The 13708-nt window shown below is 42.7% G+C and overlaps 1 protein-coding gene across 3 annotated transcripts in view; it reads right to left on the bottom strand.

The window, feature by feature from the left end:
* Positions 1-1449: 1449 nt before the first annotated feature.
* The window catches only part of rhbdl3 (rhomboid, veinlet-like 3 (Drosophila)), a 58794-nt gene continuing 46535 nt past the window's right edge, over positions 1450-13708 (bottom strand). For all 3 annotated transcript variants that reach the window (XM_076728640.1, XM_076728641.1, XM_076728642.1), the window contains 4 exons: positions 13500-13612; positions 6439-6539; positions 5340-5400; positions 1450-4163 (listed from right to left, as the gene is read on the bottom strand). In XM_076728640.1, the coding sequence (XP_076584755.1) occupies positions 3892-4163; positions 5340-5400; positions 6439-6539; positions 13500-13612 (547 nt within the window). In that variant the 3' untranslated portion in view covers positions 1450-3891. The remainder of the gene's footprint in view (positions 4164-5339; positions 5401-6438; positions 6540-13499; positions 13613-13708) is intronic.

Below are 13708 nucleotides of genomic sequence, written 5' to 3'. Positions count from 1 at the left end.
GAAGTGTGCATTTTGTACAGAATTGCACACAGAAACCCCTGCCCACAGTCTTTTTTGTGCATTTGGTTATGTCTCTTCTGGAGCAAAATCCAATTAAGGAACATCCTAAAGTCACTGAACTCACTACCATCACGCAGAAACTCATGATGCATTTATGGTGAAAGAGTTCCAGTTCTTTTCTAGCATGAAGCATAGCCTGTATGGCACTTCACCATGTTTTCTTGCACACTGGGCCACCCTAGACTGTATTTTCTCATGTTTTTTTCTACCAGAGGGACATCAAAATTTTGGAATTAATTGTGACAACAACATCACTAACTTGGCTACTTTTGAGCAAATCGCCACAGCCAGTGAGAGTGGAGCCTCTATACTTAAACATACTTTTACAATGAGACGTTCAAAGTCACAAATAGTGTAACATACTTTTGTCCACATACTTTTGGCCACATAGTGTCACATACTGTCTGTGCCATGTAAATACTAGAGACAACTGAATTAGCCCAAGCAGTCTGATGTACATAAAAATAGATAAGCACTATGGCAGCACTGCCACTGTCACGCCATCATCTAGTTTGAAACGTTGGTAATAATTATTCATCAGAGTATCAACCGTCAAGTCCCACTTCTTGCATTCATCTAAAAAGATGTGAAATGCATATTAAAAGAGGGCCAAATTGTAACAAGTGCTGCTCTCAGCAGGCAACATAAATGCAGACACTACAAATGCATTCAGACAGATTTTCCTTCCCTGCAGCTTCACTTGTCTTCTCTTTCTCACCAAGGTGAATGATTACCTCTGAAATTGGAGATTTATGAAGGGGAAGCACAACTGAGGCAGCTTTCCTTGGCCACCTAATGAATTTTTCATTGTACGCCTTCAAAACCGCTACTCTCCATATGGTTGTGCCGGCGAGACAGAGAATACGTTCAGTGACAGCTTAAAGGGTCCCTCCTCTGAATGAATTATGGCTGATTCTTGTATGCTCGCACATTTCATTGATCACTTTGACGTCTGCTTTGGGTTTGGAGTTGGAAGCTAATCTGGTTTCAAGGCTGCAGACCTACTCGGTTTGAGCACTTTTCTGAGCACAATGGGGGGAAAATCCTTTGCCCGAGTCTGGAATAAACCTGGTGGTGTATGCATGTGTGCAAGCATGTATGACCTGATGTAAGGTGGCAATGAGGTTTTTGGGTGGGAAAACTGGACTTAAATACTTTAAAGCTTTCATTCACATGCAGGCAGACATGCAGTCAAGTTGCGACAAGACATGACAAGTACACTATGTTTTTCCTTGAGTTTCTACTTGTTAAACAGAAAAATCATGTGTAAAATTGTGTAAGAGGACAGTCAGATTCTACTGTTGCGTGAAAAAATAGGAACATTAATGAGACACTGATATAAATGAGTGTAAAAATCCAAAGAAAGAATCCAAAGAAATCATGTTGTTTCTGTATAAAACTGTTTAATGTACTCCAGTATGTACATATCAAATCTACAAAATATGCACAATGTTAAAATATTATCAGTGATTTACCCCTCACTCATTTTGTGTCATAGCCCTTATTATATACAATCCCAGACTATCTTTAATCAGTTCTTAAATAGGATACATACAGGGTATAGCTAACATATCACAATGTAGACCGACCAGACAATTTACACAACATACCAATATCACCAAGTTAAAAAAAAAAATCAACAGCAAATGCATTTTAAAATATTAATCTGTATGTAATTACGTCATAACAATGTTTGTGCCAAGCAGTTACCACTGTAACATGAGGTTAAAGTACAGTACATTTAAAGAATTACAGCTCAGGGCTAGGGTCGTTTTCTGTCCCCGTTCAATCAATGAACATTTTCAGTTGTGACTGGAGCGAACGAGAGAGCATTGATTTACTTCTTTCCCCACTGTCTCCTGGCGGGAGAGCGAAACAACCCCAGCCCACATGTAGTCGAGGTCAGGCATGTGTGCTCTTCTACGTTTGCTAATGAAGAAAAAAAACATTGTTCCAAATGGCCCGGCTGTCCCCATCGGTGAATGTTTTCATTAGTCTAATCCCACTTTTCCTTCATTCAGCAATCAATAAATAAACTTCTGCCACCTCTTCACAATTTTCCACCATCGCAAAAATCACTGCAAATGGCCAGAGGAGAGAACGAAATGACAAGAATTTGACTGCATTTCTGGGTTGTCCCGAGGGTGTCAGAGAGCGATCCTTTACAGATCATGAAAGTTTTCTGTTACATTCAACCAGCTCCATACAGACAAAATTAAATTAATTTTTCTTACACAAAAGCAATTCTTGTCTGGGGACGAGCTCTTCCCCTGGTGCTTGTAGCAATGTTTTGGCATCATTTTTGAAAGCTTAAAGTCTAAAAGTCTAAATGGCACATCTGCTTCATTTTTATCCAAACACACAATGGTACAATTGTTGCACACACACAAAAAAAAACACTCAAAGACACAAGTCTGAGGTTCAAATAGAGCTAAACATAACATTAATCCTTCTCTGAGGAACTGCCAAATGCTGAAGGCAAACACTGAACAGCAACCCACACTTACCTTCAAAGGTAAATTCATAATGCAACGCCCATCTCAAAAAAGTTTGAACGCTGTGTAAAACAGAAGCAAAACAGAATGTGATAACTCCTTTTGACATATAGTCAATTGAAAAAAGCACAAAGACAATATATTTATTTTTTTCCTCGTCAACTTCATTGATTTTTGTAAATATCTGCTTATTCTGAATTTGATGCAGCAACACGTTTCGAACAAGTTTGGACAGGATCAACTAAAGACTGGGAAAGTAGTGGAATGCTCCAAAAACACCTGTTTGGAACATTCCACAGGTAAACAGGTTCACTGGCAACAGGTGATAGTACCATGATTGGGTATGAAAGGGGCTCGGTTGGAAAGGTTCAGCTGCTCACGAGCGAGGACGGAGTGAGGTTCACCACTTTGTGAACACATGACTGGATACAGGAACACTTCCTGAAACTGTTGCCAGTTAACACAGTTTGTTCGCAAATGACTGCATTCTGTTTTCATTTACATTTTACACAGCGTCCCAACTTTCTTTGACGCTGGGTTGCAACTATCGAAGGTGGCTGCAGCCCACATACTCCATGCTCTCTCAACTGTTTGTAATCTGAACCTCTATGCAGCTTGGCTTGTCTTCTCTTTGTATGAGCTGTTTGTAACAATGACAAAACCCCATCTAAGCCTAAATTCTCACATGACTTTATTCGTCACTAACTGATGATGATGATGATGCAGGCAGATTACAGGACTTTCAGGAACCTTCCTCTCTGAAAATAGTTTGTACTGCAGGGTTTTACTGCTGTCACCCTACACAAGAGGCAACTGTGCAGAAATACTTTCATCAGGCTGACGACTCCACGAGAAGGCACCGTTGGATTGAGGACGAAGAGGTTAAGCCAAGTGGACAGGGCTGCTCCTGCTTGTTGCTGTTGTGTTAGATCCAAAGCTTCTAATTTGTCAGCACAGCATTGTCATCAAATGTCCTACTGGCCGACAGTCTCGAGACAAACTTCCAGCAGACACGTAGACAAAGAGCAGATGGATGTTAGCTTGCAGGGTAACCATCAGTCCTGCTTACCATGCAAGCTAACATCCATCTGCTTAACATGAGAAGGTAGCAGGTGGGCTGAGAAAGGTATGATGAGAGCGAGAGAAGGGTCTGCTGCATGTTAGGTGCCTCCCTGCATCTGGATGTACGAGGAGGATGGCTGTCAGACGGCTCTGATCACCCCCTGTTGAGGCTCCCAATATGAGGGCTGAGGTGACTCATCCAGCCAGGCGGTCAAGCATCTACCGATGGAGGAATAAAGGGAATACAGTGTTTTGTCTGCCTCTAATAAGCAAGTCACGGCGGCGGGGGCAGTCGCACGTCAAGCAAGCTGTAGGCAAAGATGTTCCAGAAGACAGCACAGAGCACAAACAAGGTATAGACACAGAAAAAGATCCAAAACAGGGACTGCTCCTGGAGCCGCTGCTCGTAATTCTGCAGGACCACCACACCCAGCGTCAGACCGACCACCACGCCTCCCAGGTGAGCTACGAAGCTGGGATTGGGGCACGGAGGGAAGGCGGGAGGGTAGAACCGCAGCCACACCGCCCGACCAAACTCTACACTCACTGTGAGTGGACGGAGAGAGAGAGAGAGAGAGAAATAGAGAAGTGTGAGTATGTATCTGGCATGAATCAAAATGTAATAGATGTAGAGTTGCTTTTGTTACCAACAACAGGACTGGGCTATTGAGCCTGTGACAACAAAGATGATTTTAGAGGACAGGAAATTCCCTCAATGTGGGGTAGTAACACAAAGAGGGGACTTTGTATGAAAAAGACTGTAAAAGCAGAAGATGCTCAGTTGATTTGTATAACTCAAACTGGATGTCTCCATGTCCAGTCTGAACCAAAGAAATGATTACAGCAGCCTGTTTTACTATTCATAAGGGCACCTGACTATTGTGCAAAGACACTTAACCTTTCCTTTAATCCAATGGAGAAAGAATTTTGTCAGTCAATCTGAGCTGGTCTTTTAACAGAAACTCCATCAATAAAATTTCTAAATCGCTGCGATTGAAGAGCTGGAACTCCTGGCTCAAAGCCACATCTCTACTGAACAATGTGAGTCAAGGGCAAACACGTTTTGTGGTCGTGATTCACCAGAAGACCAGAACACGAGCAGGCTAAATGATCTAAAATAAACAAAACTACAGAGGTTCCCACTGGACATTATTGTTCAGTCTTCAGTATCTCGATTCAGTCTAAGTAAACAACCCACCACATCATCCAACGCTTTTACTTGAAGTTATGCGAAACCGAACTTGATTTTTGTTTGTATCTGTAACCCTGGAGGCAAAAGACACACACAGAAGGCATCCAGAAACAGCACCCATCTTCTCCATCCACATACATAGCAGATAAAGACTAAACTGAACTAAGCAAAATTTTTTGGTTCCGTCTTTTGGGGAAATCACTTCCAACTTAACCCGTCCCTCCCTTTGTGTGGCTGGTCAGTCCCACCTTGCCTGGAATCCCACTCTGCCTTGCAAAGCGATTTGCCCGTGTCACATGTAAAAAGAATAGGGGTCAACTTTTCATGGCCACTCTCAGTGTTTAGAAATCCTCTATGTGCTGAAGCGGCTCTGCCAAAAAGGTTAATATTGTTGTCACATGTCTCTAACAAGGAACCTTTGCTGAGAGATTACATTCCGATGATGGAGTAGTGTCGCAAAAACATTCGTGACATACAACTCTTCTCAAGCTGAGGTGAAAGAGGAGTGTAGTATCTCTATTCAGACTTACTGCAGACCAGAGCCATGGCCATCCGGAATAACTTAAACTGACACTTCATTCCCGACCAATTCTACAGAAAGAGACAAAGAGAGGATGGAGAATTCATGAGGGCATTTTCAAGTTCTGATCATAGAGACAGAATAAACTGTGCTACAAGGTCAAGTCCTCCTCAGACGCACGCACACACACACACACACACACACACACACACACATACACACTGACATGAAATGACATAAGATCTCGCCCTCTGTCTCAATTCACGTCAACTGTGAAAAGCCCCAGAGACACTCTGACCCGCAATCTGTTCTTGGTGTGTTAGATAATGTGATTTAAGATGAGGGGGAGGTGAGCGAACTCCTCCGCCCCGACCCCAAGAATGCTGTGGAGGATGTGGAAGGGAGCAGAATGAGTATCTGATTATAGGGCGGCTCGCTTTTTAACAGTGGATTTCCCTGAACTTTAAATATAATTCAACTGAAAAACAAATGGATAAATGTCTCAGTATATAATAATAATGTGAAGAAAGGGTGGCTGAAATGTGACTTTCTCCACCTTTCTGGCTGCTCCAGGTACCAGTACTGTAACAGCACGAGGAGATGTGCATTAAAATCCAAGGGGCCTCGACGGGGTTTTTGCAAACAGCTCACTGGACCGCAGTGAGTTTGGCCTTTAAGGAAGGGGGAAAGGCGCACCGCTGTAAAAGAGGGGCGCGCTGGATTTATAACACAAGACAAATCGAGAGCATCATCACACAATTGTTTTAACTTGATGATCCCGTTTTCAGAATCAAAGTCAAAACCATGACTTTTAATTTCAGTGCGCAGAAGTCGTTTTAGTTGGATTTTGTTCACATGCCGTTGCACAAACATGCGCACACACTTTCTGATCTTTGGGAAAAGGACGAACTGATGGTGATGTGTGGAATGTCTGGCATCTGCAGATAGAGGAGCACCTGCTGGGGCCCAGAACAGGCGTCTTTCATGATGTGGCAATGCTCTGCAGTGAGAGGGCAACTGAGTGATGTGATAAACATCTACACACACACACACACACACACACACACACACACACACACACACACACACACACACAAAAAAAAACTTACCATTACTACATTGGCCAGATGTGCTGAGACCAGAGCGTACACTCCACCAGATGACCCGACCACGGGAGCCGTCATATCGGTCACCGACACTGCCAGAGAGCCTGTAGCGGGGCGAGTTTGGAAAATAAACAAATGAGGGCATTGTTGTATTATCTGCACCTAAAAAGCAACAAGATACCCTGGAAGGGCGATATCTCTGAAGACTTGTCCCTTTAGCAATGACACTGAACTTTTACACCCAGTAGAAACACACACTAGCATTCAGCCTTATTTGGAGTCATATTGGTGTTCACCTGATGAATGTAAGTCCGATAATCGCCCTCCTTTTTAGCTCTGGTTTTGGTCTCTACCAGCTCCTGAGGGAAACGTGTGGCTCTTTAGCTGCTAAATGCTCCACTATGTTCACCAGCTATGTGCTAACATTGTGTGTGTGCAGTCTGGTGATGAGCAGGTGGTGCACAGTGGGGTTATCTGAGTCCTTTTGCTAAAAACAGCTGCTTGTTGCTGAAAACGACAGTGTGAGAGTGGTGAAGGGTGATTGGAAGGGAACTGCAGAGCCTGGTGATGATTCTCTGTGTGTTCATCTTTATGAGAAACACATGTGATCCACTGTCACAGTCAAAATATTACTTATAGCCCCTGAAATGATGGAAAGCTATGTCATGGACGTGTGAGAGTATTTGCTCATCTAGATTAGATTAGATTAGATTTGGCAACTGGCCATTTTGGGGATTAATGTATAAATATATTTTGTGTACATTTTCTCTAATGTGATACAATGCAGTACTTTATTTGTTTATTTTAAATGCGTCTTGTGATCCAACCTTGAGTCTGAGTCTTTTATTATTCAGGAGGAAATCTGAATATTCTTCCTTTAGACGATCACACTGTGACTAACTGGCTAATTTAAACAGTCTTTGTACAAACTGTGTACATTTGCGCATTGAAAACATCTATTGTGAATGGCATAAAGGCTGCTTTGCTTCTTGCTATTTTCTGTGGGTACATCATAAATAGGCCTTCATGAATAGAGGCTTGCTCATACTTCACCAGCACATGCTGTGATTTTTGTGTTAAACAAATGCATTCATACAAATTGGCCCGCCGCTGACAGGGAATTGCTCTCTTTAGCACCTTGGTACCAATTCATCGCATGCACAAAAGATCCAATCAAGCGTTTCTATTTATTTCTATTCAAGCATTCAAAAGTTTAAATATAGGGATATTCAGAGACAGAGTCCCCCAGAGGAAATGTGTTCACACTGAAGTCTGGGTGCAAAAGACAGGATAAAAGGAAAAAGCAGATGGAGATATACTTAGTTTAACTATTAAAATATGTAATTACAAACTCTTTCATTCTCTTTTTTGATGTATTTTCTTTCCCTCTCTCTCTCTCTCTCTCTCTCTCTCTCTCCACTGTGCACACATGCCATCCACTCTTGATTTCTCAGTATATATCTTTTCCTTCCCTTGTCTCCATGGCACTGACCTGTGTACATTATAGATGCTAAGTACATGAGACACATCTGCCCACGCTGCACAGGAGAGCGCATGGAGCCGCTGATGAATGGTCTTATACTTTCCTTCTATGTTCACCCACCTTCCCTCTGTCTCCCTTCCAACTACAAATACACTTCATTTGCATAACACACAAATGCATGTATGCATATATACTGTACATTAGAATTTACACAGATACTCAAATACAGAGTTTGGTACCACTGTCTGATTTTGTGTCTACTGTTCTCTAACACTCGAACATTGATGCCCATGTCTTGGAGTCCTGAGGCTTGTTGATGGTAGAGACAGATTTAGCTGGTGTTTGTGAACCAGCTGCATAAAATGTAAGTCGTTTTATGGGTTGTGTTGTGTCCATAAATCATACTGGTGAGCGTCTGGACCACTTTGGGGCAAGTGGCTCCCAAATCTCTTTTTCCATTTGTAGTTCTGCTCTGTTTTGCTCAGTTTCTGTGGACTGTGGAAGTGAAGAATGTGAGCTTTCAAGGTTTTATTGGTAAGTCTAAAACAAAGGCCAAATATTTCACCGCCCCATTATAAGAAAGGTAGAATAACAAAAACCATGTTCTAAACACAGAGGTGTTCAGGATATGTACGCACAAATCTTCTACAACGCACCTTTAAACTGAACTGACTACACTGAATCACTTTGTCTCAGTTTGGGGGGAAAAGTTAACAAACTACATAGTGAACTGAAGGAATGTTTAAAATCAGCAAAGTGATTTGTGATTTCCACCTTTGAATGTAGTCGTTCTGATGGTTATGCTCATGTAATCTTTTTAGAACTGAATGTATGTATATGTAATTGTCTTTTTAGTTGGACTCCAACTGAGGACCATTTTCCCCTTAACCAGTTTAAATGTAGAGGAGGGAGTAATGCAAACAATCCAAAAAAACAAAAAAAAGCTGTATGCATGACAGACATAGGTCCAAATATGTAAAACAAACATTAATTTATAAAAGAAAGCATAATAATAATATGAATGTGAATTAAATGATTATTTCACCAGCCTGCAGACCTGGATATTTGTTAGAACATTACTCCGACTGTATTTACTGATAATCTCACTTCTTGCAGGAAGTCTAGAGTAAGGACATCCAGTATTTGCTCCATGGTAAATAAACAAAATGAACAGGCCCTCTGAGCAGGAGACCCCATTTAGATATTTAAGCCTGTGTGTGATTTTCTGGTAAAGAAAAAAAAAAAAAAATCAGCTGGCGAAGCTCAGCCGTCAAATAGCTGTAAAATCAACCAGCTAAGCTTAAGCCACATTTAGCCGACCTCGTAACTTTGTACATTAATGCCGTCGTGCGGTTTGGAAGATGCTCAGAAAACATTTCGCTCAATTTCTCCCAGCTACACTGACTCCCTCTCTCACACATACACACACACAACAACAGGGTATATTACATATAGACATACTGTATGCAATTACAGAGGACAGAAATGGCTCTGGAGCTCTGAAGTTCACAGATATCAAATCACCATAAGGAAGGATGATAGGATAAGCCATGGCATCTCAATCACGGTGCTATTTATGGGAGTGGGCACAGCATGAGGTGAAAGACAACTTGCAAAGACACACACACTGGTCCACATAGACGGGCATGACGAAAATATGTAGCCTCATATATATAACAGCATGAAGATGTGCAAACATACCAAAAACAGGCGCAGTACTCTGCAGACACCTACACCAGGCAAGCGTGATACGAAAAAAAACTGAACTGCTTCCTTTCAGTGGCCTCATTCTGTCAGTGTGTTTAAGGAGTTTTGGTTTTTAATTACATTTTTACATTTTTACTCCATTTCTTTGGATCTATTTAAGAAAAGAAAATACGGAACTACAGAATTAAGGTATGGGCTTTTACAAAATAATCCAATAAAAAACACTGAAAATTAGATAATTGCGTGATTAAACCATAGAACTATATAAACTGACAACACTGCATATTTACCACAGAGCTGTTTTATTAAACACACACCACATCATGCTTTTTATCGCTGGGACCTACTGCAATCCAGCTGTTTTGCCACCGTGTTGAGATGAAGAATGGGGATGCTCAGTGGACGGTCCTGAGGAAATTCAGAGATGACCGCCATGTGGTGTCTCTGATAACCCCGAGTGAGCTTAAAATCAGTGCATTGGCTTCCAACCCCGCATTTTCAAAGGAGCATGCGACTCAAAGCGAAATGAAAGGACCTTTCAAAAAGCTGGAGTCGACATTTTGCACCAAATAGGAGTTTTCCTCTTCTCAGGTGTGTGAACCATAATGGCAGCACAGCGAGGTGGTGTAATAACAGCATCTGACCCACCGGGTCATTAAACACTGCAGAGTAATCTAAGCAGCGAGGTGATTACACACACAAACACACACCCGCACACACTTGAATGAGCTTACACACTGTTTTCTTCTCTCTAATAGGCATACAAACTGTGTGTGTGTGTGTGTGTGTGTGTGTGTGTGTGTGTGTGTGTGGTCTATTCTTCTGAATTTACTCTCAAATAAAAACTTTCATGGAATTATGGAAAAATCTGGTAGCAACTTCACTAAATCTGGAATAAAAGTACAATCAAGCAATCATTTTGAATGTAATCTGTGACCTTCAGTAACAGACTGAACGATAATCTGCACGAAGATTTCTATTTTAAAGTACTCTACGTTACTTCCTTCCTCTTTGAGCACTCACAAAGAGTCAAACACCAGGTTCAGGATGCCTCCACCTTTGTAGTTGCTATGTTTAGGAAGCGTGTCTCGGCAGGGTGACCTCCATACCTTTCATTAACTTGCTTTAATAACATTGTTGTAGTTGGACACAAACACGCACTCTCAGACAAGGACAGACTCTCTCATGGTTCCTCTGCAGGCCCCAGGAGGCCTGTACTTTTCAGGATGGAAGTGGCATCTCATTTATCTTTGCTGTTCTTCCAAACTGGAAAGTAAGAAGAGGGGGCATGAGGGGGAATAACAATGCACATCAGCACTCATAATGAAAGAAGTCAACGGTTTGGCTGCATCTGAATGTTGATGCCACTGTGCCTTTGGTTGACTCGGCGGTTGTGTGACATTGTGCGACTTCCCGCTCCCTCTGTTGTTTACTTTTGTGTCTGCTTGTCTGTTTTTCTGTTGCTGCACAGGGCTAATGCTCTTTGAGCAGGCAGACACTGTGTGTTACTGTGTGTACGTTGCTGTCTGATGTCCATAAGTGAGTGTGTTTACTTGCAAATCCATCGTTACCATTAAAGTGTCAGAGGGTGTGTTGCCCCAGGGGGTCATCGACTGCTCTCTCAGTCATTATCTGACCTCTGAACTCTGCCGTGACTCCTGTGTGTGCCAGCTGAGGCCCTCCCTGTTCACTATTGTTATAATCTAGCAGTGTCATCATGTAGCAGATTCATAAAGTCGCTGTTTGTGTTGTAACTGATTGTTTCTCTCTGTATTAATATTCTCATTTCAGTTATATCTACATACTGAAACAATCACGTGCGTGGACAGTAAGTGTAAAGTTGGCTTATTTAAGTTGACCAATAAAGCACTAAAGCCAAAACAATATCTGTGCATCAGCTCCAAAACCAAACACATATGTCTTTCTATGCTTGTACGCACCGTCACTGACATAAAGCATTCAGTGACCCCAAACATCTACATTGTTTTACCTGTGCTCCTGCACCATAAGCTACACCCTCACTCTGCATCTCTCGTTTAAGCTAACCCTGACCTAAACCTGTTTCTAACCTGAACCTTAAACCCATTCATCAGTCCTTTAAAGGCGTGTGGACGAGCCAACGACGCTTTAAACCGAAGCTGAACAACACACTTTACCATCAAAAATGACAATAACAAAAAGACAACAATAAACCTCAGAGGAAATGATTCTTTTCCTTCCTCTTTATATGATCCCATTAAGTCAGAAATGCCATTAAAGTGATCAAACATAAAACTGCAGCCTATAAAACATTCATGCACACAGTATACGCCATATAAACAATGATAAGCAAATATCATCTTATCACATCCTCCCACTTGCTGCTAAATGTTAAATATTCTGAGAATTGTGACTTTGGCTAAACTGCAAAAAATAAATGAGGAAAAAAAAGCCCAGTCAGACACAACAAGCCCAAACATCACAGCCAACACAACCAGAACGTGCCTCCTCTCTTCCGCTGAGTGGTCGATATCTAATTAAAACAGCAGACGCGCCAGTGTGTGTGTGTGTGTGTGTGTGTGTGCGCGCGCATGTGTTGGTCAGTGTGCGTACATAAGTGTGTGTGATTTATGGCGCGTTTCCTCCTCATTTCACTGTGAGGTTAATGCCACTGGCCACCACAGCTGGTATCCCCAGGGCGTTTGTCTCTGCACACACACACACACACACACACACACACACACACACACACACACACACACACACACTAATGGAGATTGAGAGATGAAGAGAGAGAAAAAGAGATATTGTTTTCATGAATATTAAACAAAATCGCACTCGCTGCCATTCATATCCCCTGTTCCTCTCTGCTTTATTCTGCAATCAGTAACACACACACACACACACACACACACACACACACACACACGCACACATGCACACACTCACTGCCACGAGGCATCATGTTTGCATCCCTCAAAAATCTCTAACCATCATCTGAAAAGTAGCTCAATAATTCCACTCCAGTTATCTCATAGCTGGAAGAGTCACCTCTGTAAGTGTGGTCTTAAATGTTTGGTTTGGGGGAAAGAAACCGACAGTGGGTGACTTCTTGAGTGTGTACTGATTCAGGAAAGAAAAACAGAGCTCATGATCAAACACACACACACACACACACACATGCAGAAATGCAGACTTAGTGTCTCAGCTGAACAGGGCTGAACACTGAAGTTGCACCAGTGCCTGGGGTTGACAGGGAAGCAGGAAGGGAGCGGTGACATTTCGTTCAAAGCTGTGCGTCTGCTTTTTCTTTCTCTTCTGTTGCTGTTCGCTCGGTTCCTCCTAAATCTCACCCACCTCCTCTCCTCTCCCATCTCGAGGTGTCTCATATCCTGGTCCCCCCTCTCCAAACCCTTGAAGGCTTATTAACACTTATGAATTCATCTCCCCTCCTCCGTCTATACGCGCTCTTCATCCCCGCCTCACACACTCCCCCCTTTCTTTTTCATTACCACTGTGTGAGAGTGTGTGTCCCTCTGATTGAGCTCCATGAGTCTCTCTGCTCTGCCCTATTGTACATGACCGTAGGGGGATGCAGGGGGCTTTGATGGGGCACTGACAGCCCCCTACATCCCGCCACGTCTGCTAGGAAAACAGAAACACAAGGCCATCTGTCCTCAACTCTGGCCCACACACGCAAACACACACGCTCATACACATACGCTAAATTTTCTCATTGACCAGCATCCACCAACACACTGGCTGTAACCTGATAGGCTGCTGAATGCATGAAAAAAACACAACAAGCAGATGGAACAACGGCGGAGCTGGAAGTGTGTGTGTGTGTGTGTGTGTGTGTGTGTGTGTGTGTGTGTGTGTGAGACCATACGCCCACCTGCCAGCACACCACACACATAGACCAGTCCGATCCGCAGGGCTCCGTGGACCATTTCTAGAGGGACTCCCACCAACAGCTGCATGGCCATGTTCAGGCTCAGGTGCTCGATCCTGTAAAACACACACACACACACACACACACACACACACACACACACACACAAATAGAGTCAAATTAAATCCACATTTTACCACATGAGCCACAAT

This window comes from Chaetodon auriga, chromosome 4 (genome assembly GCF_051107435.1).
Source record: "Chaetodon auriga isolate fChaAug3 chromosome 4, fChaAug3.hap1, whole genome shotgun sequence".
Taxonomy (NCBI): Eukaryota; Metazoa; Chordata; class Actinopteri; order Chaetodontiformes; family Chaetodontidae; genus Chaetodon; species Chaetodon auriga.
Note: the sequence above shows the minus strand (reverse complement) of the source record. Positions and strands in the feature narration are given on the sequence as shown.